Source organism: Branchiostoma belcheri, unplaced genomic scaffold (assembly GCF_001625305.1).
Source record: "Branchiostoma belcheri isolate BF01 breed outbred unplaced genomic scaffold, Haploidv18h27 scaffold6, whole genome shotgun sequence".
NCBI lineage: Eukaryota > Metazoa > Chordata > Leptocardii > Amphioxiformes > Branchiostomatidae > Branchiostoma > Branchiostoma belcheri.
In genome coordinates this window covers 1,003,754-1,026,645 of record NW_017804242.1, presented here as the reverse complement: position 1 = coordinate 1,026,645, position 22,892 = coordinate 1,003,754, and the positions used below count along the sequence as shown (strand labels likewise).

Sequence of the window (22,892 nt, the reverse complement as noted above, 5' to 3'; positions counted from 1 at the left end):
CTTAACTGGAGTTTTGTTTTATTCGCCCACTCGCATTAGTTTTGGGGTCTTCATAGGATGTCATCCATAAAATTAAGCCAGTGTGGCCTTACTTGTACTGTCAAGAAGAATACTACTTAGTATTCCTGATGCAGTTGTGTCCTCTAGCGTCCCTTACTGGTACTTCAACCGTTCATATTCAGGCAATTGTTTTATACCGTTAGAAAACACTGTCAGATAGGAATACGTCACTGGGAACACATTGAAAAGTTGTTGAAATTTATTCCAACACAAATATTTGATTTGAAATTTATAAACAACATAAAGATTACACAGAGATCAAATTTTCAACGACCTCTGTCTCCTTTTCAATAAAGAAAACATATCCTGACGTTCCTGCCTTTCTGACACGAAACTTTTCTGATCACCGCTTTCTTTCTATCTTTCTTTCTTCACTTTCACCACTCACACATCACTTGCACTTTTGCATCGCCCGGCCGGCCGCGCCTCCATTATTTTCGCCAATAAGGTAGCGCCCTGTGTACCACGTGATGCATCAGCTGATACGCGGGAACTAGGTCAAAAGTTCACCCTCTCGACGTCTCCCCCCACGCCAAAACCAGCTGATTCTGGTCCGTTAGGTAAATTTGAGACTTGGTCCACGTTTCTCCTCGTAGTTGCCACGCCGTACAGACATGTCTGACATTCCTGAGCCCATCAAGAACCCAGAGATACACTCTACTAAGGTTTGTGCAGAATTATATGTAATAATAAACCTATTAACGTTATGTTACTTTACTGTTGTGTGATACTATAACGTGCTACCGCATATCGATGCAGCTAGGTTGAGTTTATTGTGTGCCTTGCGTAGCCCCGCCCCTTGCAGAAGACTTTATATGCACATTTTGTCAGTCACAGGTCTTATGCAAAGATATACAGAATTCCTTTGGCTTATTTTATATGTCTTTTGTTATTTTCATATATGAAAGAAGCCGGTTCTTGATAGATGTTAATGTAGTGCTTAAGTCTCTATGTCAAGTCAATGAATGCTGATGACCCAATAATTATGTAGAAACTCTGCATGGGGCATATTTCACTACTTGAGCAAATATTTGTGTAACATGACAAAAAGTAATGCTGGTCTAAGTGTAGTATGATACTGGTAAGGCAAAAGTCAAGTGTGTAATGTTTTCCATCTCCAAACAGGATCTTGTAACAGTTACTTAATGATTCACCACATGTTGGAGCTGGAGGGGTCAAATAAAGTTCAACTTTGGCAGCTTGGTGCTAAAGCACTATTGCCGCACATAGCACAATTGGAAGGCAATTTGACATTGGTTCATATCAACTATTGTCGGAAAGGACCATAGCTTACGAAACCACAAGTTGACATAATTTGATGGTTCACGCTGAATAACTGGGGCCCAGAGCAGTTGCTGCCTGCACTGCATACAAATGAGACAGCAGACTTTGGTCTAACCTATATATGGTCTCTCTATTTGTATAAAGCCAGGGGTTAATGCCCTTCACATCTCTGCTGTCACTAAAATGCCCAAAGGAAAAGTTCTCTGTGCTCAGTCGGTGGTTTTCAGATTGCAGTTTGCTGGAGCAGCAAACTATTGACTTTTTGTGAACCAACTCTCCTGGCATGTTATTTGTCTATTTAGCCAATTTCTACTCCTTCTAGCCCCTTCTGAAGCCTGGTAGAGGCTAGGCACATATGAGCTGCCCATACTTAGTATCTATTTGCAGCCTATACCTTTTCTGAAATCTGCTTCAAGAGAGATATTAAAATTCATAACAGGTGGTTATAATCAAGGACGTTCTATAATCTAGTGTAGGGAGCTTTGTCAAGCACTGGCATGTCACAAACAGTTCTGAATGGTGTGTATTGTTGTTTATACATGTATATTTATTCTGCAGATTTTCATCAACAATGAATATCACGATTCGGTGAGCGGGAAAACTTTTCCCGTCTACAACCCGGCCACCGAGGAGAAAATTGCTGATGTGCAGGAGGGGGACAAGGTGGGCATTTTTCCCTTAATCTGTGTATGTGTGTGTTTCTGTAGTCATTTCCACATGCTTGCCACCTCAGGGACATTGACAGACAGGAAGATTTAAGGCCCCAGCAAATGCATAGACAGAGTCAGCAAGAAATTTGCGACCGAGGGGGAATTTCTTTATTAGAGGAACACAGTTTGTAATGCTAGAATGCATTGTTGAATTGTTTTTACATCTTTTTACTGTAAAACGATCATTTTAGAATGACTAAATGGTGTGTAAGTAGCCACTTAATACTAATAATAGGGTTCAATCTGAAAATTGATATAAGGGAGCTGGCTGGTTACATAAGGAAGCAGGGCCCTTATTCCCCTGTTTAGAAAAACCCCTGCAGTGTTAGTAATTCCGTCATCTGTGCTCTGTAGGCAGATGTGGACAAGGCTGTTGCCGCTGCCCGGGCGGCCTTCAAGCTGGGCTCCCCCTGGCGGACCATGGATGCATCGCAGCGCGGCAGGCTCATGCACAAGCTGGCAGACCTGATCGAGAGGGACAGGGTGTACCTGGCAGTACGGAAATACTTTTTTCTTCACTTGGAGATTGACAGATTAACAGAACCAACACATTCTGAAACCTATCATGACATCACCCACACACTAATATTCAATGGTATCACAATCTATACTTAATTGATGTCACGTATACCACATATGACAATTACAACATAATATACATTTTTCAGATGCATACTGTACTGTGTAATTTACAGTATGCAAAATAAATTGCTTCTGGATAATGCTAATTTGGAATCAATCCTCTTTGAAGGCACTTAATAATATGTTTACACCTGCTAGAAACCATCTATTAGTAAATAACATTGACAAAAGTGTGTAAGATACAATGCACATGTATTCTACTTACTACATTGTACAATGTACTTAGTATATCATGGAGTATATTACGCTGATTGAAACACTAGATTAAGTGGTGTCTGCAAAATAGTTGACTTTTTTCCCTATATTGAGTACTATTCTCTCTCTTCTGATCCTCTGTGCATCGGTGGCGCAACGGTTAGAGCGTTGGACTCGGAACCGAGAGGCCCCGGGTTCGATACTCACCGTGGCCCGACGTTGTGCCCTTGGGAAAAGCACTTTACACAACTTCCCCACCTATACGGTGGAGTGACGCCGACCGAGCCTCTTAGGCTAATCCGTCTGTCAGGGTGCTAAAAACACCTTACGGATTTGGTGCGCTGATGTGACAACATCTCATATTGGCCACTGAGAGCCGTAAATTTTTTTTTTTTCTGATCCTCTACAGAGTTTGGAGGTTGTGGACAATGGGAAGCCGTTTGCTGACGCCTACGACGCTGACCTTGGAGAGGTCATCAATGTCATCAGGTACTACGCTGGATGGTGCGACAAGATCTGTGGCAAGACAATCCCAGCTGGTGAGTTTCAAAAGCCCTTGGGCCACACAATCACTATAGCAGGAGGCTTAGGTTTAATGGTCTGTGTGTTTACCTTCCATATGCCCTTTCTCATAAGGCCTAGTATCCCTGCAGGTAAGTTACAAATTTCAAAAGCCCTTGGGCCACACAATCACTATAGCAGGAGGCTAGTCCACTGGTGGTCTTGTCTGTGTGTTCAACTTCCATAAATTGTTTCTTCTGAATAAAGCTGTTGGAAAAAAATTCAAAAAATGAATGAAAAAAATAAATTGTTTCTCATATGGAAGCGTCATGCACAACTATTCTCTATATAGTTTGACACCACATATTTTATCTTCAATTAATATAATTATTTTCTGAATTGCACAAACACTAGACTAAGTGTCTTTTAACAGTAGCTCAGATGTTAGACCTTCCTTTATCATCTCAACCATCCCAAGCTATTCAAGGTTTGAAGCTCTTATTAGGTTTAGAGACTAGTAACACCCCACACACATTTTCAATATGTATTGCCTTCATAACACATACACATACTCTGATGGTTTCAATAATTTGCATGATATACAGTCATGTTTACTTATGCAGTAGCTACAGGCTAAAAATGCTGCCATCAACTAGTAGCTTGTAGATAGTGGAGGAGGTGTCTTTACGTTTCCTTACGTTTGTTATTTCATGGCAGATGGGCCGATGTTCTGCTACACCAGACATGAGCCTGTGGGTGTGTGTGGGCAGATCATCCCTGTGAGTTCTTACCCTGCATGACAATATCATTCCTGCTATACATTACTACTGTAAAAGTCAATGCCAATAGCCATCTGATCCTTATACATCTCTTGCGCTAAACATTTTTCCTTGTGGGTAACATTTTAAAATGTGACTATCTTCAAGTAGTTATAACACTATTGTTAACATATATTTTATAACCACATTTGTTAATCAAAACACTTTTTTCAAATCAGCTTTATTAAAATGAACATACATACAGATGAAATGTTGCTTGGATAAAGTCTGTATAGTATAGAAATAGTGATGCTGATTTTTCACTTCTTGTGATTCCTGTTAATGAAATTTTTAAGAAAAAGACACAACCAAAATATGCCTAATGTACTGAGAATTATCATACTTATTTTTTCTCTCTTACAAATAGCTAGTATATGCTATTATACTCCAGCACGGTTTCTTATGATACTGATTACAATTTCCCGCGGCTGTTCCCCCCAGTGGAACTACCCCCTGTCCATGTTTACGTGGAAGATCGGCCCTGCGCTGGCCTGTGGGAACACCATCGTGATGAAGCCGGCAGAACAGACTCCTCTCTCAGCCCTGTACATGGGAAAACTCTTCATCGAGGTATCGTCTTGTTTTTCCTTTTAAGATATTGGGTGCAGCACAAGATGGAAATGATGTTTTAATTTGGATATTCAATTTAGTTAGGTTATTATGTTACTTCATTACAATTCTTTGTGCAGATTTTTGCCTGATAAAAATGTATACAAAAAGTATTAAGTAAAAAAAAATGTGATACAGAAAGGTAACCTGGGCTTTGACAACATTGCTGCACTGGCTGCAGACCGTCTGTCATGGACTTTTAAGTTAAAACTTAAGATCCACTGCTCCACAGTCGACTGATGATGATGATAAAGAAGTTTAAACAGTTTGAGTTAACTAGAATCCACACTCAGCATATGTTACAGTAAGCTATTCTTCCTGTAGCTATTGGTCCTTACAGTCACAGGTAACAATATTCTGTAGAACTAAAAGCCATCTTCTAAACCTCCTGGGTTTCACTTTTGTTCCATGTTGAATGTGAGCTGCAGTCTTTGGTTATATATGCATGTATATCATATCACATTTAATTTGTTCCTTGCCAGGCTGGTTTCCCCCCAGGTGTGATGAACGTTGTCCCCGGTTACGGCCCCACGGCTGGAGCCGCCATCGCTGAACACATGGATGTGGATAAGGTCGCCTTCACTGGGTCTACTGAGGTAGGGGTGTCTCCTACCCGTAATGAACAAAAAAAGGGAACATAATTACAGCATCTTTATCTTTGACTTGGTCTACTGAGGTACGAAGGGATCATGATAAACTGTCTTGAGCAGACTTACCTGTAGTGATTGACTAAGACGGGGAACATTTACTGTAAACAGCATCTTTATCTTTCACTTGGTCAACTGTGGTAGGGTTATCTCCTACCTGGAGTGAACAACTTAGCCAGGGAACATTACAGACTGAGTATCTTTATCTTTCACTTGGTCTACTGGGTGTCTCCTGCCAGTAGTCAGAACATTACAGCATGTTTAAAGTTAAAACTTTTGGTCCAACACAAAAGGTTTTCTCACTTAGAGCTTTCTACCAGTCACTCTGGTCTTCCTCAGTAGACTGACCCAGTGAGGCTTGTCACATTGCTTCTTTGAAGTGTGATGTCAACACTGGGTCTAAGGTATCTGGTAGAGGATGTTGGCCCCAGTCACGGTTCAATGTAGGGTGATGGGCCCTGATGTATATGGCTTCCTTCACCCCTCTTTAGGAAGTAGTCTTGTTCAGTGTCCAAAATCCTTACAGTGAAACAAAGTGTCCGGGTGACTCTAGGTGGATGTGTTGTGACACTTCTGAACTGGCTGAGCTTGGACGTGTACGACAGGTTTGGGCCTAGATCCACATCCAGTGTGAACATCTTCTTAGGTGTGTGTGACTGTGTAAATGTCACAGTACTTTTTTGTTGTTGACATCTTGATGACATGATATGGTTGGTTGACAGGTGGGCAGGATTGTGCAGCAAGCCGCAGGAAAGAGCAACTTGAAGCGAGTCACCCTGGAACTCGGCGGCAAGAGTCCAGTCATCGTGTTTGCTGACTCTGACAGTGAGTACTTTGTACATGTATACTGTGTTTCATGCATTTTTACAGTGGTTTGAATTAGGGAGAGTTGTGCTTCTGAGGCATTAGGTTTCCCTGGGTGCTTTGGGCTCATATTTAGTCCTGAAAAGTGACCTCAAACCAGTTTGGCCCATGGAAGAGCTGATCTTCCAGTGTGTACAGCATTTGCAGGTTCATTAAGCCATGATCCACGTACTATGAACCTGTAAAAACTGTACATGTACAAAAAAATGTATCTTCTTGGAACTGGATTGAGATCACTTTCTCTATTTTTCTTACTCTTTATCACTTTCTAACTCTTGTTGGTGTCACCAGGTACTCTGAACTTACACTTCAATGTGATTTCATGTGAACATCTAGCTCACTGAGGAGCTAATCTCCCAATGGTTGTGACAGAAAAGATGGGTGATGGGTACAGTATTTACAAGTTCTTCCCTTTTATTAGAAAGATGACTTTCTGTCTCTTTATCTAGTTGACTTTGCGGTGGCTAACTGCCATCACGCCCTGTTCTAGAACATGGGGCATATTTTACACTTTCTTCCTTTAAGTAGAAAGATCATTTTCTTATTTTCCCCATGCAGTTGACTTTGCGGTGGATAACTGCCACCATGCCCTGTTCTGGAACATGGGGCAGAACTGTTGCGCCAGGTCTCACAAGTTGTAGTGAATTCAACTTGATCTCATTCAATAGTCACCAGCTCACTGAAGAGCTAGCTAATTAATCACAGAATGGATGGGCAAAATGTACAGTATTTGCACATTCTTCCTTTCTTTCAGATCACTTTCTGACTCTTTTTTTTTATTAATTTTACCCGTGCAGTTGACTTTGCAGTGGCTGACTGCCACCATGCCCTGTTCTGGAACATGGAGTATATTTTACACTTTCTTCCTTTTGAGTAGAAAGGAAGATCGGTGTAATGTAGCCAGCTGCCGTACTGCGTGTCTGCGAAGCTGGTGCGTTACAACGAAGAGCAGTTATACTAGCTATACAGATACAGAAAGATCTTTTTCTTATTTTACCCTTGCAGTTGACTTTGCGGTGGATAACTGCCACCACGCCCTTTTCTGGAACATGGGGCAGAACTGTTGCGCTGGGTCCCGCACGTTCGTGGAGGAGTCCATCTACGACGAGTTCGTCAAGAGGAGCATCGAGCGGGCGAAGAACCGAAAAGTCGGGGACGGCTTCCAGTCAGGTGTGGAGCAGGGCCCACAGGTGGGTTAGGGCAGGTTCAATTTCAATTTTAAATTTATTCAATCCAACAAAATCGTACAGAAGCAGGAAATGCTAATGCATCCCTGAATTATGTATTCGATTTTTACAATTGGTTAAAAAACAAAACAGGACAAGTATACAGAAACACACTATATACAAATATGTACAAACACCATTCAATCTACAACAGGAAATAGCAGACATGGGTTTTCAAATATCAGCCATTGTCACTGTCATTGTAGAGTCTTACTGCCCAATGTAAGAAAGACTTTTTCAAGCATTGGTGTTCCTAGTCTCTACCAGACTAACAACGTGGGTTAAAAAAAGTAAAATCTAGCCAATAGGGAGAATGCTTGACATGGGGAGTTTATGATTTGATTTGATTTATTGAAATTGCAACAGTGCAATACACGCGGAACAGAGGCAGCTGTTGCTGGTGTTGTGTCCTGCACATAGAAACGTATACTGGACAGACAATAGTCATTTTCACTTGAGTCTAGTGATGAAAGCTGTGTAAAGTGCCTGTCCCAAGGGCACAAGATCGGTGGCATGTCAGGACTCGAACCCGGGACCTCTTGATTCCTAGTCGCGCGCACTGCCGTTGCGCCACACAACCCCACACGTGTTTAGCCAGCGTAGAGTTCATTTGCCCAGGCAGTTCAGAAGGGGGAAGTTAACCCTCTCACAGACTGACTCCCCTGGCTATTTCCCTTATTTAGCGAATCCTAACCCTTGTCGTCCTGACATTCCTGGCACAATATTTTTCAATAATTTTATGTCTTAAGTAGATTTTAGACCCCCCAATCTTTTTGCCCTGCAGTGGAATAGTTACTCCCGCATTCGTTGCGTTTCGCTGCGGTGTGATGCATTGAACGAGAAATACCCCCAAATCGTACCTATACAGGGTGCTATATAGATGGTACTGTATGTGCAGAGCGACACATGTTTCGCTCAGCAGGACAAGGCCTAGGATCCGTACACCCTCTAGGAAGGCCTGGTGGAGGCTAGGTGTTCCTACTCAGGTTCTCTTAGGGCTTATTGGGTATCAGGGTACCAGTGAGAATGATCTGCACTAGATAGGTATATTAAGTAATGCAGTGAGTCATGCTTCCCTGTATTTCATAGACTTCTTCCAATTGCAATTCTGCCATATCTTTAACATACTTAGGTGCTATGTGAATGCTGCTTGAAAGTTCTTTTGTGTTGGTAGAAGTGAGGAAGTAGAAACTGTAACTCCAGTCTTTCAGGAAAACATTTCGTTATAAAAAGAAGGAATCGTTGCAGCTTCTTAACATTCAAGTCAGCACCAAGGACAGGGACAATATCGACGCATGCACAAGTCTGTGACTCACATAGAACTAGAGAAGTAACATTTGAAAGGAAATGTATTATGTTTACCTTTGGACATGGTCTGCCCTGTTAATTTTTACTCAAACACCTTCACATACATGTACTACGAGACTATATATGGTGAAAGGAGTAAAGCAGATCATGAAATTGCAACATTATGTAACCCAACACCAGTCACCATGGTGACAGACGTCATCAAATCATGTTGTTGGCCAGGTCAGAGGTTAGTGTTTGGAACAGAAGAGGAGGAAGAAACTGAGTAAAAACAATATGTTTTCCTTCGATAAACATAATAATCATCCATGCTGTTTTCTGCATGTATGTGTCACGAAGTGACAGTTATACATTAAGCACTTACATTGTAGTAGCTATAGTTAGACCCTTCCTTCGAGCGGGGGTTTGCTGCCTGTTCGAGCACACCGTGCGCACGTGATCACCACGTGCACATGTGGTGTTGAACGGGTGTTCGAACAGGTAGCAACAACACCTGTTCGAAGGAAGGGGTTCTAGAAAGGTAACGTTACAGATGAGGCAGACTTGAAAAGATTAAAGAAACAACAGGACACGTTATCTCAGTCTCCGTGTTTTCTCGACGCCACTGTGACATATGTTGTTTTTTTATTCAGGTGAACCAGGAGCAGTTTGAGAAGATCCTGGGCCTGATCGAGAGTGGGAAGCAGGAAGGGGCCAAGCTGGGGTGTGGGGGGAACCGCAAGGGCGAGAAGGGGTACTTCGTGGAGCCCACCGTGTTCTACGATGTCAAGGATGAGATGAAGATTGCTCAGGAGGAGGTACTTCCTCATTTATGTTGTCGTTTTTTGTCTAAGGCAGTGTTTATTTGTGTGGTGTTCTGTATCTGTATCAGTATCTGTCTGTATATGTATAACTTTTGGCTAGAGCATTAAATGTATTACTATTAGAGTTTGAGAATGCATCTACAGCAGCGACACCTGTGCTGTGCAACGTAAACCAGTCAGAATTGCCCCGAGGAAGGTGACAGACTGTCACCAAAATGTATTAGCCCATATAACCGCACAACACACCGGCATTGCAGAGTGTACATTTAGTGTTGTACATGTATTATGATGGCAAAGCTCTAAAGTGATGAATCCAAGATTTGACTTCCATGTTAATGCAAAGAACTGGAGTTTGTGAACCACATTGCATATTAGTAATTTTGTCAGTCATTATATTCTTCATTCCATCCATCCATCCACCCACCTAACCATCCATCCATGCATCCATCCATCCATGCATCCATGCATCCATCCATCCATCCATCCATCCATCCATCCATCCATCCATCCATCCATCCATCCATATACCCACCCACCCACTCATCCATCCACCCACCCATCCATCCATCCATCCACCCATCCACCCACCTAACCATCCATCCATGCATCCATCCATCCATCCACCTAACCATCCATCCATGCATCCATCCATCCATCCATCCATCCATCCATCCATCCATCCATCCATCCATCCATCCATCCATCCATCCATCCATCCATCCATCCATCCATCCATCCATCCATTTACAGTACATTTATCATATCTTTTTTGAAGCCCAGTGTCATATTAGTTTTCTATTGAGGTTAACGTTCTACATCAAATGTTTTGTTATGTTTTCTTCAGATCTTTGGACCAGTCCAGAGCATCATCAAGTTCAAGTCGATAGAGGAGGCGATTGACCGAGCCAACAACACGACCTACGGGCTGGCGGCCGGTGTGTTCACTAAGGACATAGACAAGGCCCTGACCATCGCCAACAGTGTGCAGGCAGGATCTGTCTGGTGAGTCAACTCGTGCTTCTGTAGCCTCCACCAGACCTTTCTACGTGAATACAGATCATAGAATTCGGCAAAAAAGAGAATCAAATTGGCCACGGGAGTCCGGCCGTGGGGAGGTAGTTTCGTTCATTGTCAAACCCCAAAGCGGCCAAACTCTCCCGGGAAATATTCTCCTATATATAGCCAGCATAGTTAGTCTGGTAGAGACTAGTGCTTCTGTATCTAGAACCTTGAACCGGGCCATCAGGGATGTCAACACTGGAGACAATGGGTTCTTCCTCTCCACTCGTCCCTGTCCTCCATCAGTGAGCAGAGTTCTTTATCTCTAGGTAGAAGGTAAAAGGAGACTTTTGGGTTCAGTTTGCAGTTTAAACAGGACTGAAATAATCTGTCTGGTGAGTCAACTCGTGCTTCTGTACCTAGAACCTTGAACAGTACTGGAGACAAATGGGTTCTTCTTCTCCACTCGTCTCTGTCCTCCATTAGTGAGCGGAGTTCTGCTGTGGAGATGTTTCTGAGCCCAGCATCCCGCTTCAGGTTCTCAATGAAGGTTGTGCTTCTTCTACCCCTTGTCTGCCTTCCCTCTTCTGGCTCCCACAGGATAAGCTGGCTGGCTAACAGCTCAGGATGTCAGATGCTGTGTAAACTAATGCAACTGTAAACTCACTGTATTTTCACAGGGTCTAAATCTCTAGGTAGAAGGTAAAAGGTGACTTTTGGGTTCAGTTTGCAGTTAAATAGGAGTGAAATAAAATGCATATCTGAGGTGTCAGGACTTAACAGTGAAGAGGTCACCATGAACATAAAATCAACATAGACATTTCAATATTGAAAAGTATTACCGGAAGTCTTTGTCAATGTCTCTGAAGTCTTTTCCATACTCTATTGTAGGAGACATTTGGATTGATGCTTGACTGTCTAATTTTACCCTGTAATATGAACATCAATGTGACATTCATTCCAGACTTTTGTGTGTGTGATAATTTGCTGTAAGGACAAAACATACCTAGTCAAGTGATGTGCAACTTTTTTTTTTGTAACTTTTTTTCTAACGGAGTGGTTCAATGCAAGGCCTATACGACCACTTCTTGGCATTGAACTAGAAATATGAGAGAAACATGGCTATGTCAAGAGATGGCATTGAACGTTTGATTTGAAAGCCTGTAGATTGTAGGCTGTCTTCTTTCTTTCTTATCAAAACCCTCCTTTCCTTTTCCTGTTCCAAGTCTTGTCTGTTTTTCACCAGGGTGAACTGCTATGACCCTGGTCTGATCCAGGCTCCATTTGGAGGGTTCAAGATGTCGGGCAACGGCCGAGAACTGTGAGTATCAGCCTGTTAGTAAGGTTCGGTAATGCTGAGGTAATGTGCATTTCCAAACAGGGGCCCGGCCGGGCTGTTCTGATTAACAAGAAATCAACAATTTTTATCAAGTATATACGCAAATAGTTATCATATAATGATATTTTTCTACCTTTTTTGTGCTTTGTTGACTTTTATACCCTATTTTTCGCTATATAAGACCGCAGCCCAGCCGGGCCCCGGTTTGGAAATGTGACCTCATCATAACTGCAGTAGAATTACCTTCAGGTCTTGTGGTTAGGGTTGTTGCTCGTACTTATGGTACAAAATTGTAACAGTTGTGTTACACCTACATGTAAAGACAATCTACCATTAATGCAAAACAAACAAACAAAATACACTAAATTGTGCTCTGAAACACATTGTATTCAGATCATCTTTTTTGGCGACGCCTCAGGGGGGAGCCTAATGGTACAGTATTGTGTGCAGTTTGCAAGAATTCTAGGAATTGCACAGGCATTTTTTTCCACAGGAATGGAATGTCTACAGGCATGTCTGGGATTTTGCTGACACACATCTATGCCCACATTCCCACGTAGTGAAATTCCAGGAAACCCTTGGGACATTGTGGAAATTGTACAGATTCACAACTGAGCAGACACATGCTGATTTACATCCCTGTCCACTCCCATGCAGCATTATCTAGCTCATATAGCTATAGCTCCCATGTGATGTTAATGAAGTAAGCAGTAAGTGAGTTTTCTGAATTAGTGTAGAACGTCTTCTCCTACGTATCATCGACAGTCTTCAACTCTGCTGCATTTGAACAGGTACTATATCTTTCTCTCCTATTGTAATAATTGAGACGTTTATTGCAAATTCATGCCCGGAGGTTAATTGCCAGTTACAAACATAAAAGAACACTGAAGAACAGTATATAAAATAACTAAAATCCACATAATGAAAGGTAGTTGTCTAAAATTATAGCTACGTCTAAGTCTAAAACTATGTCTGAAGGGTTTGACTTCTCTTTTATAACTGTAGAAGACACGTGTAACGTTATATCTGTAAGTCTCCTTCTCAGCATTTCCCCAACATGTTCAGGGTCACAATGTGAGTTATCAGAATGCCACAAAGAGTATCCATTATGATCTAATACCGGTATGTCTTTAACAGTAAAGTTTGGCTATGGGTATTTGTAGGCTTTGCTGTAAGAGAGAGCATCCGTTTGAAGGGAGTGTGAGGTTGTGTCCATTTGGACCAAGCATAACCAGAATTTAACTACTAGTATATCTATATACAAATATCTGTATCTAAAGGAAGTCTACATAATTCTGCTCTACAGGCAAACATTGCTTACTATTTCTAAATACACCAAGAACATTTTTACAGAATTGGTTGCGTACATTTTCGATAGGTGAGGTCTCATATGTAGTTTAATATAATATTTCTTGTGGACATCAGATATTGACGTTCAACTTTATAGGTTGTTAACGTTAGGTAAGCATAACCAAATCCTTCGACTAGATCAATTTTGTTATAGGACAACTATTGGGTAATCATTCTCAATGGCAGATTATTCCTGTACATTTAATATTCCTTTATAACAGACCTAAGTTTCACCTAAAATTAAAATCATACAAATCTACCACAGTTCCAACACCAGAGGAAGATTTTTACTTTTTACGATCGACACAGGTGTCCTATAGGGCTCTTTTTATTCATAAATACATTGGATGCTGTATTACCTTCTAAGGATTGCCAGGCCGTAAGAAGCACGTGGAAGGTCCCCATTTGGACAACCACACAGAACTGAAATCTAGCCCTTGTAGTGTTGAAACAGACCGCCGTGTTTCCCTGATGGGGTCGGAAAACACCTCTAAGCTGACCCGCTGAGACTGGTTACCAGGCTAGTAATCCCTGAAGGGCCGCAAATCTGTACTTCCATGTGATGACTGTCTCAAACCAAGCCAAAGTGAACTCTCTTTCCAGCCCCACAATCAGTCTGCTCTTTCCTCACGTACATACCTACAACCATGCCCACATTCCAGGATTCCCCACATGCCTTTCAAGTGTATGTCCTACAATCTGGCCCACATTCCAGGATTCCCCACATGCCTTTCAATGTATGTCCTACATTCTGGCCCAGATTCCTACGTAGTGAAATTCCAGGAAACCCTTGGGACATTGTGGAAATTGTACAGATTCACAACTGAGCAGACACATGCTGATTCACATCCCTGTTCATGCCCGGGGGCTAATTGCCAGTTTCAAAGTTTTAACATAAAAGAACATTGAAGAACAGTATATAAAATAACTAAAATCCACATAATGAAAAGTAGTTGTCTAAAATTATAGCTACGTCTAAGTCTAAAAACTATGTCTGAACGGTTTGACTTCTCTTCTATAAGATGTAGAAGACATATCTGTAAGTCTCCTTCTCAGCATTTCCCCAACATGTTCAGGGTCACAATGTGAGTTATCAGAATGTCACAAAGAGTATCCATTGTGATCTAATACCGGTATGTTGCAATAAAGTTTGTCTACGGGTATTTGTTGGATTCATTAGGCTTTGCTGTAAGAGGAGAGCATCCATTTGGACAACCACACAGAACTGAAAACTAGCCCTTGTAGTGGTGAAACAGACCGCCGTGTTTCCCTGATGGGGTCGGAAAACACCTCTAAGCTGACCCGCTGAGACTAGTTACCAGGCTAGTAATCCCTGAACTCAGGCCGCAAATTTGTACCTCCCCGTGATGACTGTCTCAAACCAAGCCAAAGTGAACTCTCTTTCCACAATCAGCCCCACATTCCAGGATTCCCCACATGCCTTCCAATGTATGTCCTACAATCTGGCCCACATGCCTTACCCAGTGAATGTCCTGCAACCCCTTGGGAATTGTGGAATTTTCAGTCAGTACAGTCGATATCAGGAACAGATGTTATGTGCTACTGTGCTACCTGGTAGCTGCCTGTGTTGTGTGTCCATTGGATAGGTAACTTTTCCATCTACAACGCACGTCAATCCTTAGTTTTAATAGGAAATTGAACATGAAACATGGTTTAGTCTAATTGTCAATGTGATGGCTATATAGATCTGGATGTATACTGTATTGTTAAAGAAGTCAAGGCTAGTCAAATTCAGCGTTGTTTATAGATCTGTTGTGACATTGTCACCTGTGGCAACCTGTGTATTGGGAAAGGAATATTGGTTAGTAGGTTGGACATGTCTTAGACGACTATATGTTCATGAAGAGTAATATCTATTACATATGATGTAAGTTTAGCACTGTGTATATAGCATTCTTTTACTGTAACAAATGTGGAGACCAAAGGAGGGTGAGTGCTTCAATGGCTTTATTTATTAGACGGTTCGGCCCCGTATCTGTGATGATGTGTATCAGTAAGCTTTCCAATATACAGATTGATTTAAAATGTATGTGAAATGATGTAATTAGATCTATGTGTGTTATGACGCTACACTCTGACAACTTCAACTTGAATATTGTACATTGCTGTTTGGCCGAATATCGGAAATAAACATGTTCATTTGCTTCTTTGTAAGACAACGTCTCTCTGTTACTTTGTATGTCACGCGACGTTGATTCTCAATAGACACTGGAGTGCCTCTAAGCTTTCGGGAAAATTGCATCTGGTGGGAGATGGAAAATTTCTTTCCATGTTTCTTCATGTTTGTATTTTGTGAAACAATACAGTATGCATCCAGATGTATGACCCTGACAACTGTTTCATGTTCAATTGCCTGAAGTATTAGGACTGTAGATGGCAAACTTACCTACTTTGATTTTTCTTGACACGTCGTTTGCATACTATCTTTCATACTTTTTTACTCTTTCATTTGATAGTATTTGTCTTAAGTGTATTGAGGATACTTCTCCTGGAACAATGACAATGTCATGTTATGCTTGAAAATGTCGTCCTGAACAGTAGTGTACGCGTCTGTTGGAACTTTTGATACAGTAGATGGTTTATGATGTCAATAGAAGAGACTGTAACTGGCACTTGGATGTGTATTGGGTGTTATTTTTAACAAACTCAGACCAAAACGTACCTTCCCCAAAATCATGACAGTGCCAACAACCCTACCAACAACCTCCGTCGCCATGGCAATGTATTTTTCATTGCCAGTCTTGTTATTGGTTTATCATGTCATCTAAAACACTGAACACTGTACAATGTAACATCTGTGTCCATAATATCACCAGGGTCCATAATATCGCCACCTTGAGAAACAGTGTGCTTAAAGATATTTTTACTGCAACATACTTTTGGTATACACTCCTTCATACATCAACTGTACATACCTAGGGTATGTTGCAGTAAAAATATCTTTAAGCACACTTTTTCTCAAGGTGGCGATATTATGGACCCTGGTGATATTATGGACACAGATGTGTACATATACTTTTGTACTTCTCTAGATCTCTCTTAATTCTAATCTCTTGTTTATATTTCAGGGGTGAATATGCCCTGCACGAATACACGGAGGTTAAAACAGTAAGTGTTACTAATTGTATTCATTTCTCTTTTCAGTTTTTTTTCATAAACTGCGACTTAGAAAGAAAGTTTAGGCTCAAAGTTCACTATTGAGTTACCCTTCACCCTGCTTTCTAAACCCTGCAATCAATACAAATTTGATGGCAAAGGGTACTTCAACAGAGAGAAGTTTAAAGATACAAACGATAAAGCAGATCAAAGTGTACAATGTAATACTTGAAACGAAACATACTGCTTTAATTTTAGAATACGAGCTAAAATGCAACTCTACTTTATATGCATACTTGCTTACTTTATGTGTATGAACACTAAAAGTCCCATTCCATTTAGGTCACCATCAAGCTTCCCCAAAAAGCTTGAGGCACAAGAGGAAGTGGACAACCTCACAGCTTCATATTGTTTAGACACTAATTTTTGGTTACACCTCTGTGTCCCAACAACTCAGTCTGTGTTTTGACAACCCTAAGGCCACACCAATTTTATTTCTTGGTTAACGGATTTTTCTAGGAAAATAGTGGAGCGGGCGGGCGACAAAAAAAAATAAAAATAAAAACAGGCCTAGCTAGGCATCCTATTATGGCCCAAAATGGTACGATAGGAGCTCTGAAGTCAACACACCAGGCAGGTTCAAAATTTGAACAATGAATTTTGAACTTTTAATGATACCACTGAATTGAAAGATGGAATGACTGTAACAAGTAGTAAGAAAAGGACTGTTTTCAACTGTTCAGGGAAAAATATGAGCATGTTGCAGTTGATTCTGAATTTTTATTTTTATTTGCAAATCAGAAAAAAATGAAGCGGCGAATCCGTTAACCAAGAAATTAAATTGGTGTAGCCTAACTCTACAATGTATGTTGGCACATACATGTAGAGGCGACAGACATTAGAGGTGTTAGAAACTAGTTAATTAAATATAACCCTTAATTGTTGCCATGCAGCAGTTAGTCAGACACTTGTGTCAGTTAGCCTCCAGTCTATGTTACTAATTTGTGCACAAGTTTTGTTATTGCGATGACTCCTCGGCTCTGTGCATGGGACATTTGCATTGATGAATCATCATCATTCCAAGTTTTCTCAATTTCTGTCTTCCATCATGAATTTCAAGCTTTCAACTTTTCCAGCTAGTTAAGAAATTGAAGGAGTTTTGATTTGAGATACCTCAAGTGATGTGAAATTGTGCCCAGTTTTAATTACATGCATCCTATGATGGCTCAAATACTATAATGAAATATTGTAAATGAACCTTGTATCTCTTTTTTTAACCAAAGTCAGCAGAATGTAACAATTCCTACAACATAAAATTAACTTGATTTGTAAATCTAGCATAACCTTGAATAGAAACATACATTAACGTTAATGTCAATATTATAATGTCATACATTTTTAGTGTCAACGTCATGCTATGTGGATCTCACTGGCATGTTAAAAAAACTTTTCCTAAAAGTTTAAGTACAACTTTGTCATTTTTCAGTGTCCATTTGGGGAAAATGAATTTTTTTATTCTTGTACAAGCAAACACTGGATCATAAGACTGCATATTGTTTTCTAATATTTATTTATATTATTCTGTCAATAATCCAGTTCCCCATCTTACAACAAGTAGTGTGAGCTACATGTCTACTTAGTAATGGTAATAGTAAGTCAACACTAATGCTATAGTTTGACCTGGCCATTACAACAAAGTTTCAGTCTCACAGTTATACATTCTGAAGTTAAAAACTTGAGTCTATTTCAATTTCTAAACAGCCATTGACTAGCGACCTTCTCTAGACCATGGTTGGGAGTTAAGTCAACCAGAGTATTATTCTCTATAATCTACACCTTTAATGCAGACACCTTACTTTTTTTACGTTTTCAAATTCTGTTTCCCATGGTCCAACTAGGGATTCCCTCACAAAGTTTGTGTTTCATTTTCTTTCCTTAGATCAGGAATGGATTACATACTTACTGAATTTAGTATCACTTTGGTCTCTTGCAAACGTAGGGACGGAGGCTGAAGCATATGGTGTCGTCCCACTGTCCTTTTTTACCGCGTGCGCCTACCCAAAAATTACCGTCGTCCTGTTCAAGTGAAAATGATCCACAACGAAAGGTTAATAATGATAATAATAATAAATGATTTTTATTGTCCAAACAGTACCCGTGCAGTCGCAGCCTTTATACGGCTGAATTGATGCAGGGTATCACATAATAATCAATACAAATCACAACAATTACAACAATCAAATGATTATGATACACATATTTGTTCCACAATTATTTTTTGTTGGAACTGTCGCAAGGGTCTGTGCGGCTGCCATTCGGCGCCACAAGGTGACCTCAATACGACTTTCCCCAACCGAAGTTAGGTACCCATTCACACCTGGGTGGAGTGAGGAAAGTCGTGTAAAGTGTCTTTCCCAAGGACACAACGTCGGGGCGCATGTCCAGACATGTCCCACTACAAACCCGTGACTCCACCCCCTACAGTCTCCGTACTGATCAGAATTACGTCTTAATTCCTGCTAGAACTGAGAAATTCAAAAGATCTTTTCTACCTACTTCCATTGTTTCCTGGAATAACTTGCCATTAACTACACGAGCATCAACATCAATTGCCATCTTTAAAAAAGAGTTGGAGACGTTTTATCACAGCCCTCACACTCAACCTCACTTCTCCCACGGTCCGAGAAACCCAGCTATCCACCTTACCAGACTCAGACTCAACCGCAGTCAGTTAAACTTTCACCTGTTCCAACATCAATGTGTGCCCAGTCCTGCGTGCAAATGTGGTCACTTCAACGAAACAGCTGTACACTACTTCCTACACTGCCCACTGTACACTGACGAACGCATTGACATGTTATCATCTCTAACTAACATTCTGCCATTTGACACAAACAACGTCACCGACAACACTTTATGTTCAACCATTCTCAGGGGTAACCCCTCATTGTCGTTTGTCAACAACTGTAACATATTTGATGTGGTTTTCAACTTTATTTTGCAGACAGGACGTTTTGTTTGATTTAGTTGATTCATTTTGATTTGTACACCAGCCTACTATGTACCCTTGTCATTTCTTATTATTATTATTACTTTGTTTTATTGTATCCTTTTATGTGTGAGGAGAGGGCTGAGATAAGTTTTATAACTTTTTGCCTCATCCTCGGAAAATAAATGTGAATAAAATAAATAAATGTCCCGGGTACGACTTGGTAACGAACCCGGGTCTCCCCGCTTCATAATCGAACGCTCTAACCACTACACCACCCCACGCCACACAATGTCATGTAAGGCCACGGACCAACAAGCAGAACCGTGGAAAACAAACCCGTGTACTTGGAGGTTAGGCCACAGCAAGCAATTTTTATGGATGACATTAGCGCGCATATTAATTTTTGCCTGATTTTGGGGATTGGAAATTGGTGCCAGTGGTCACTGGTCAACATACCGAAAATGGGCCTTGTTTTAATTCACCCTATCACATTAGATTTGGAGTCTGAAGAGGATGGCATCCACAAAATTTAGTTGCTGTGGACTTATGAAAAGAGAAACAACTGATCTCACCTTGGCGTACATAGCACCACAGTTCTCTCCCTGGCCCAATGACAGCCAAGCTCTGTTGTTAGGCTCACCCGGAGCCCAGTTTGTGTAGGTCACGTCTGACCTATCTGTCCACGAAAATCCTCCTTTGCCGCGACACAATCCGAACCAGACCAAATGTCGAAGTGTACCTTTCGGGGCTGGAGTAAACACAATTTGTCAGTCACTCATGAGGAAGTTTATTCATGATAAAAAGATATAAATGATATAAATACAGTGGTAACATAAAGCATTGTCGGAATCCGAGAACTGCAACTGTGGAAAGAGGCTAATGGCCTTGTGACACACTGCAACAGCATGCCAATTTCTAGTCATTCTTTTATAATGTAGTAAGTTGAATCATTCCTATCCAGTAGCATACTGACATCTGTGAGCCAAAAATGTGAAAAACTATTGCTTGTTTTGTATAGGCTGACTCTAGCTTTCATGGCCGGTATCCAAAGTAAACGCCTCACGAAGCTTGTTTTCAAATGCTTCAAATATGCAATGATGGCTACAATGTGCCAAGAAATGGCAGTAAATGGTAGTATCAGACATATTTCCTCATCCAAAATATCTTTGCTCATATATCATTTAATCATATTGTCGATATTATTACCCACCATTTGTGATGAGCCTTGCAATGAAGTTGTTCTCCCCTCGGCTTTGGATGGAGGCCAGGTTTGCACCATGCTGTTTTTTACATTTTTCATTTGCAGTAGACCATGCGACTTTGTCCTTCACCAACTTGTAGCAGTGGTTGTTGTATTCCGTCCACCCACTCTGGCAACGTTTGGCTGAAACAAACAGTAAGAAGTGTGTTCAAGAAAACAGTTATTCAAAAACAGGATAGGTTTTGAAAACTCCCAGACGTTTCAGGTAGCATCCACTACTTTTTGTGAATGACTCAGATGTTCCAAAATAAACGTATTTCTAGATTTTACCCTGGAATATTTCAGCAAGTCTGGAACTCACCTTGCTGACAGTTCTGTCCAGTCCATCCAGGTGAGCAGGTGCATTTGTATCCACCATCTTTGTTCTCACAGGTTCCATGTTTACAGGGTTTGCCGGTACACTCATTGATGTCTGCGTGGTGAAGAAAGAAATTCCGTGCATAAATAAAACTTATTATACTATGTAAAGAAACCATGAAGTTACATTTAGAACCTGACTTTGGCAACAGTAAGACAGGTAGTAACTCACCTTGCTGACAGCTCTGTCCAGTCCATCCATATGAGCAGGTACATTTGTATCCGCCATCTTTGTTCACACAGCGTCCATGTCGGCATGGTGTCTTGGTACACTCATTGATGTCTGTGAGATCAAAAAAGGAAATGACTGATTTTGATCTTTGCAACGTATTTGGGAATGGTAGATGGAAATAGAAATAACATGTATGCTAATTGAAAGGTAGCTACAGAAAAAAGTGCTCACCTTGCTGACAGTTCTGTCCAGTCCATCCAGCTGAGCAGGTACATTTGTAGCCGTCAAGGTGGTTCACACAGCGACCCTGCAGGCAAGGGTTTCTGGTACACTCCTCGATGTCTGTGTGAAAGAAATGTACAGCAGTCGCAGCTGAACTAATTAGATACATGTATATACACACTGAAAACACACTTATGCCTTGGTTTTTACTTAACACCAAAAGGAACTCACCTTGCTGACAGTTCTGTCCAGTCCATCCAGGTGAGCAGGTGCATTTGTATCCACCATCTTGGTTCTCACAGCGTCCATGTTGGCAAGGTCTGCTGGTACACTCATTGATATCTGTGTTTTATGATACAAAGATGAGCTCGATCACTGTAACGTTTAATCTTTGCAACGTATTTGTAGCACCAAAATATTGTGATTGAGCACTTCAAGTTCATTTGCGTACATATCTTCACCAAAACGGAAATGGACTTTTACCACAGACCTTGCTGACAGTTCTGTCCAGTCCATCCAGGTGAGCAGGTACATTTGTAGCCGCCAAGTTTGTTCTCACAGTGTCCATGCAGGCAAGGGTTTCTGGAACACTCATTGATGTCTATGTGAAAGAAATGTACAGCAGTTGCAGCTGAACTGATTAGATACATGTACACACGCACTGAAACACATTTATGCCTTGGTTTTTACTTCACACCAAAAGGAACTCACCTTGCTGACAGTCATGTCCAGTCCATCCAGGTGAGCAGGTACATTTGTATCCACCATCTTTGTTCACACAGCGTCCATGTTGACAGATTTTGCTGGTACACTCATTGATGTCTGCGTTATAAAGACATACAGATATGCCATGCACAATGTAGATCACTGCTATAACAACCATATGAAGAAAGAAAGAAAATGGAAGGAATGGTAGATGCAAATAGAAATAACATGTATGCTAATCATAAAGGTAGCTACAGAAAAAAGTGCTCACCTTGCTGACAGTTCTGTCCAGTCCATCCAGGTGAGCAGGTGCATATGTATCCACCATCTTTGTTCACACAGCGACCATGCTGGCACGGGTTTCTGGAACTCTCATTGAGGTCTGCGTGATAAAGAAAAAAAATTAAACATGAATAAAACCTACACAATGCAAAGAAAACATGAAAGTACCTCTAGACCCTGAATGTGAGGTGAAACATGAAGACACAAATTAAAGTAACTTACCTTGCTGACAGTTCTGTCCAGTCCATCCAGCTGAGCAGGTACATTTGTACCCGCCATCTCTGTTCACACAAGTTCCATGCTGGCAAGGGTTTCTGATACACTCATTGATGTCTGTGTGTTATGATATGAAGAGGAGCTCGGGCACTGTAACATTACATCTTTTGCAAGGTATCTATAGCACCAAAATATTGAGCACTTGAACTACAT

At 41.1% G+C, this 22,892-nt stretch overlaps 2 protein-coding genes across 3 annotated transcripts in view; one reads left to right on the top strand and one right to left on the bottom strand.

Annotated features, from left to right (window-relative positions):
• The first annotated feature begins 523 nt into the window (after nucleotides 1-523).
• LOC109482378 (retinal dehydrogenase 1-like) lies at nucleotides 524-17,103 on the top strand. 2 transcript variants are annotated; one of them, XM_019785080.1, is made up of 14 exons: nucleotides 524-725; nucleotides 1,903-2,007; nucleotides 2,409-2,549; nucleotides 3,301-3,430; nucleotides 4,110-4,171; nucleotides 4,652-4,780; nucleotides 5,302-5,415; nucleotides 6,189-6,291; nucleotides 7,336-7,520; nucleotides 9,497-9,661; nucleotides 10,512-10,669; nucleotides 11,913-11,987; nucleotides 16,445-16,484; nucleotides 16,815-17,103. In XM_019785080.1, the coding sequence occupies exons 1-14, from the start codon at nucleotides 675-677 to the stop codon at nucleotides 16,842-16,844; spliced, it is 1,488 nt and encodes a 495-aa protein (XP_019640639.1). In that variant the 5' UTR covers nucleotides 524-674; the 3' UTR covers nucleotides 16,845-17,103. The 2 variants fall into 2 exon arrangements, with proteins under 2 accessions (XP_019640639.1, XP_019640640.1); XM_019785081.1 differs by having other exon boundaries at nucleotides 533-620.
• Nucleotides 17,104-18,140: 1,037 nt separating this feature from the next.
• Nucleotides 18,141-22,892, bottom strand: part of LOC109482214 (neurogenic locus notch homolog protein 1-like) — a 26,448-nt gene continuing 21,696 nt past the window's right edge. Inside the window, exons 19-28 of the mRNA XM_019784907.1 lie at nucleotides 22,686-22,796; nucleotides 22,453-22,563; nucleotides 22,188-22,298; nucleotides 21,967-22,077; nucleotides 21,708-21,818; nucleotides 21,255-21,365; nucleotides 21,027-21,137; nucleotides 20,675-20,848; nucleotides 20,037-20,212; nucleotides 18,141-18,152 (exon numbers count right to left, since the gene is read on the bottom strand). Of these exons, the coding sequence (XP_019640466.1) occupies nucleotides 18,141-18,152; nucleotides 20,037-20,212; nucleotides 20,675-20,848; nucleotides 21,027-21,137; nucleotides 21,255-21,365; nucleotides 21,708-21,818; nucleotides 21,967-22,077; nucleotides 22,188-22,298; nucleotides 22,453-22,563; nucleotides 22,686-22,796 (1,139 nt within the window). The remainder of the gene's footprint in view (nucleotides 18,153-20,036; nucleotides 20,213-20,674; nucleotides 20,849-21,026; nucleotides 21,138-21,254; nucleotides 21,366-21,707; nucleotides 21,819-21,966; nucleotides 22,078-22,187; nucleotides 22,299-22,452; nucleotides 22,564-22,685; nucleotides 22,797-22,892) is intronic.

Coding starts and splice junctions, on each gene's coding strand:
- LOC109482378 (XM_019785080.1), top strand. CDS start 675: ATGTCTGACATTCCTGAGCCCATCAAGAACCCAGAGATACACTCTACT. Junction 3,431..4,109: donor TGGCAAGACAATCCCAGCTG/GTGAGTTTCAAA, acceptor ATTTCATGGCAG/ATGGGCCGATGTTCTGCTAC. Junction 11,988..16,444: donor TCGGGCAACGGCCGAGAACT/GTGAGTATCAGC, acceptor TTTATATTTCAG/GGGTGAATATGCCCTGCACG.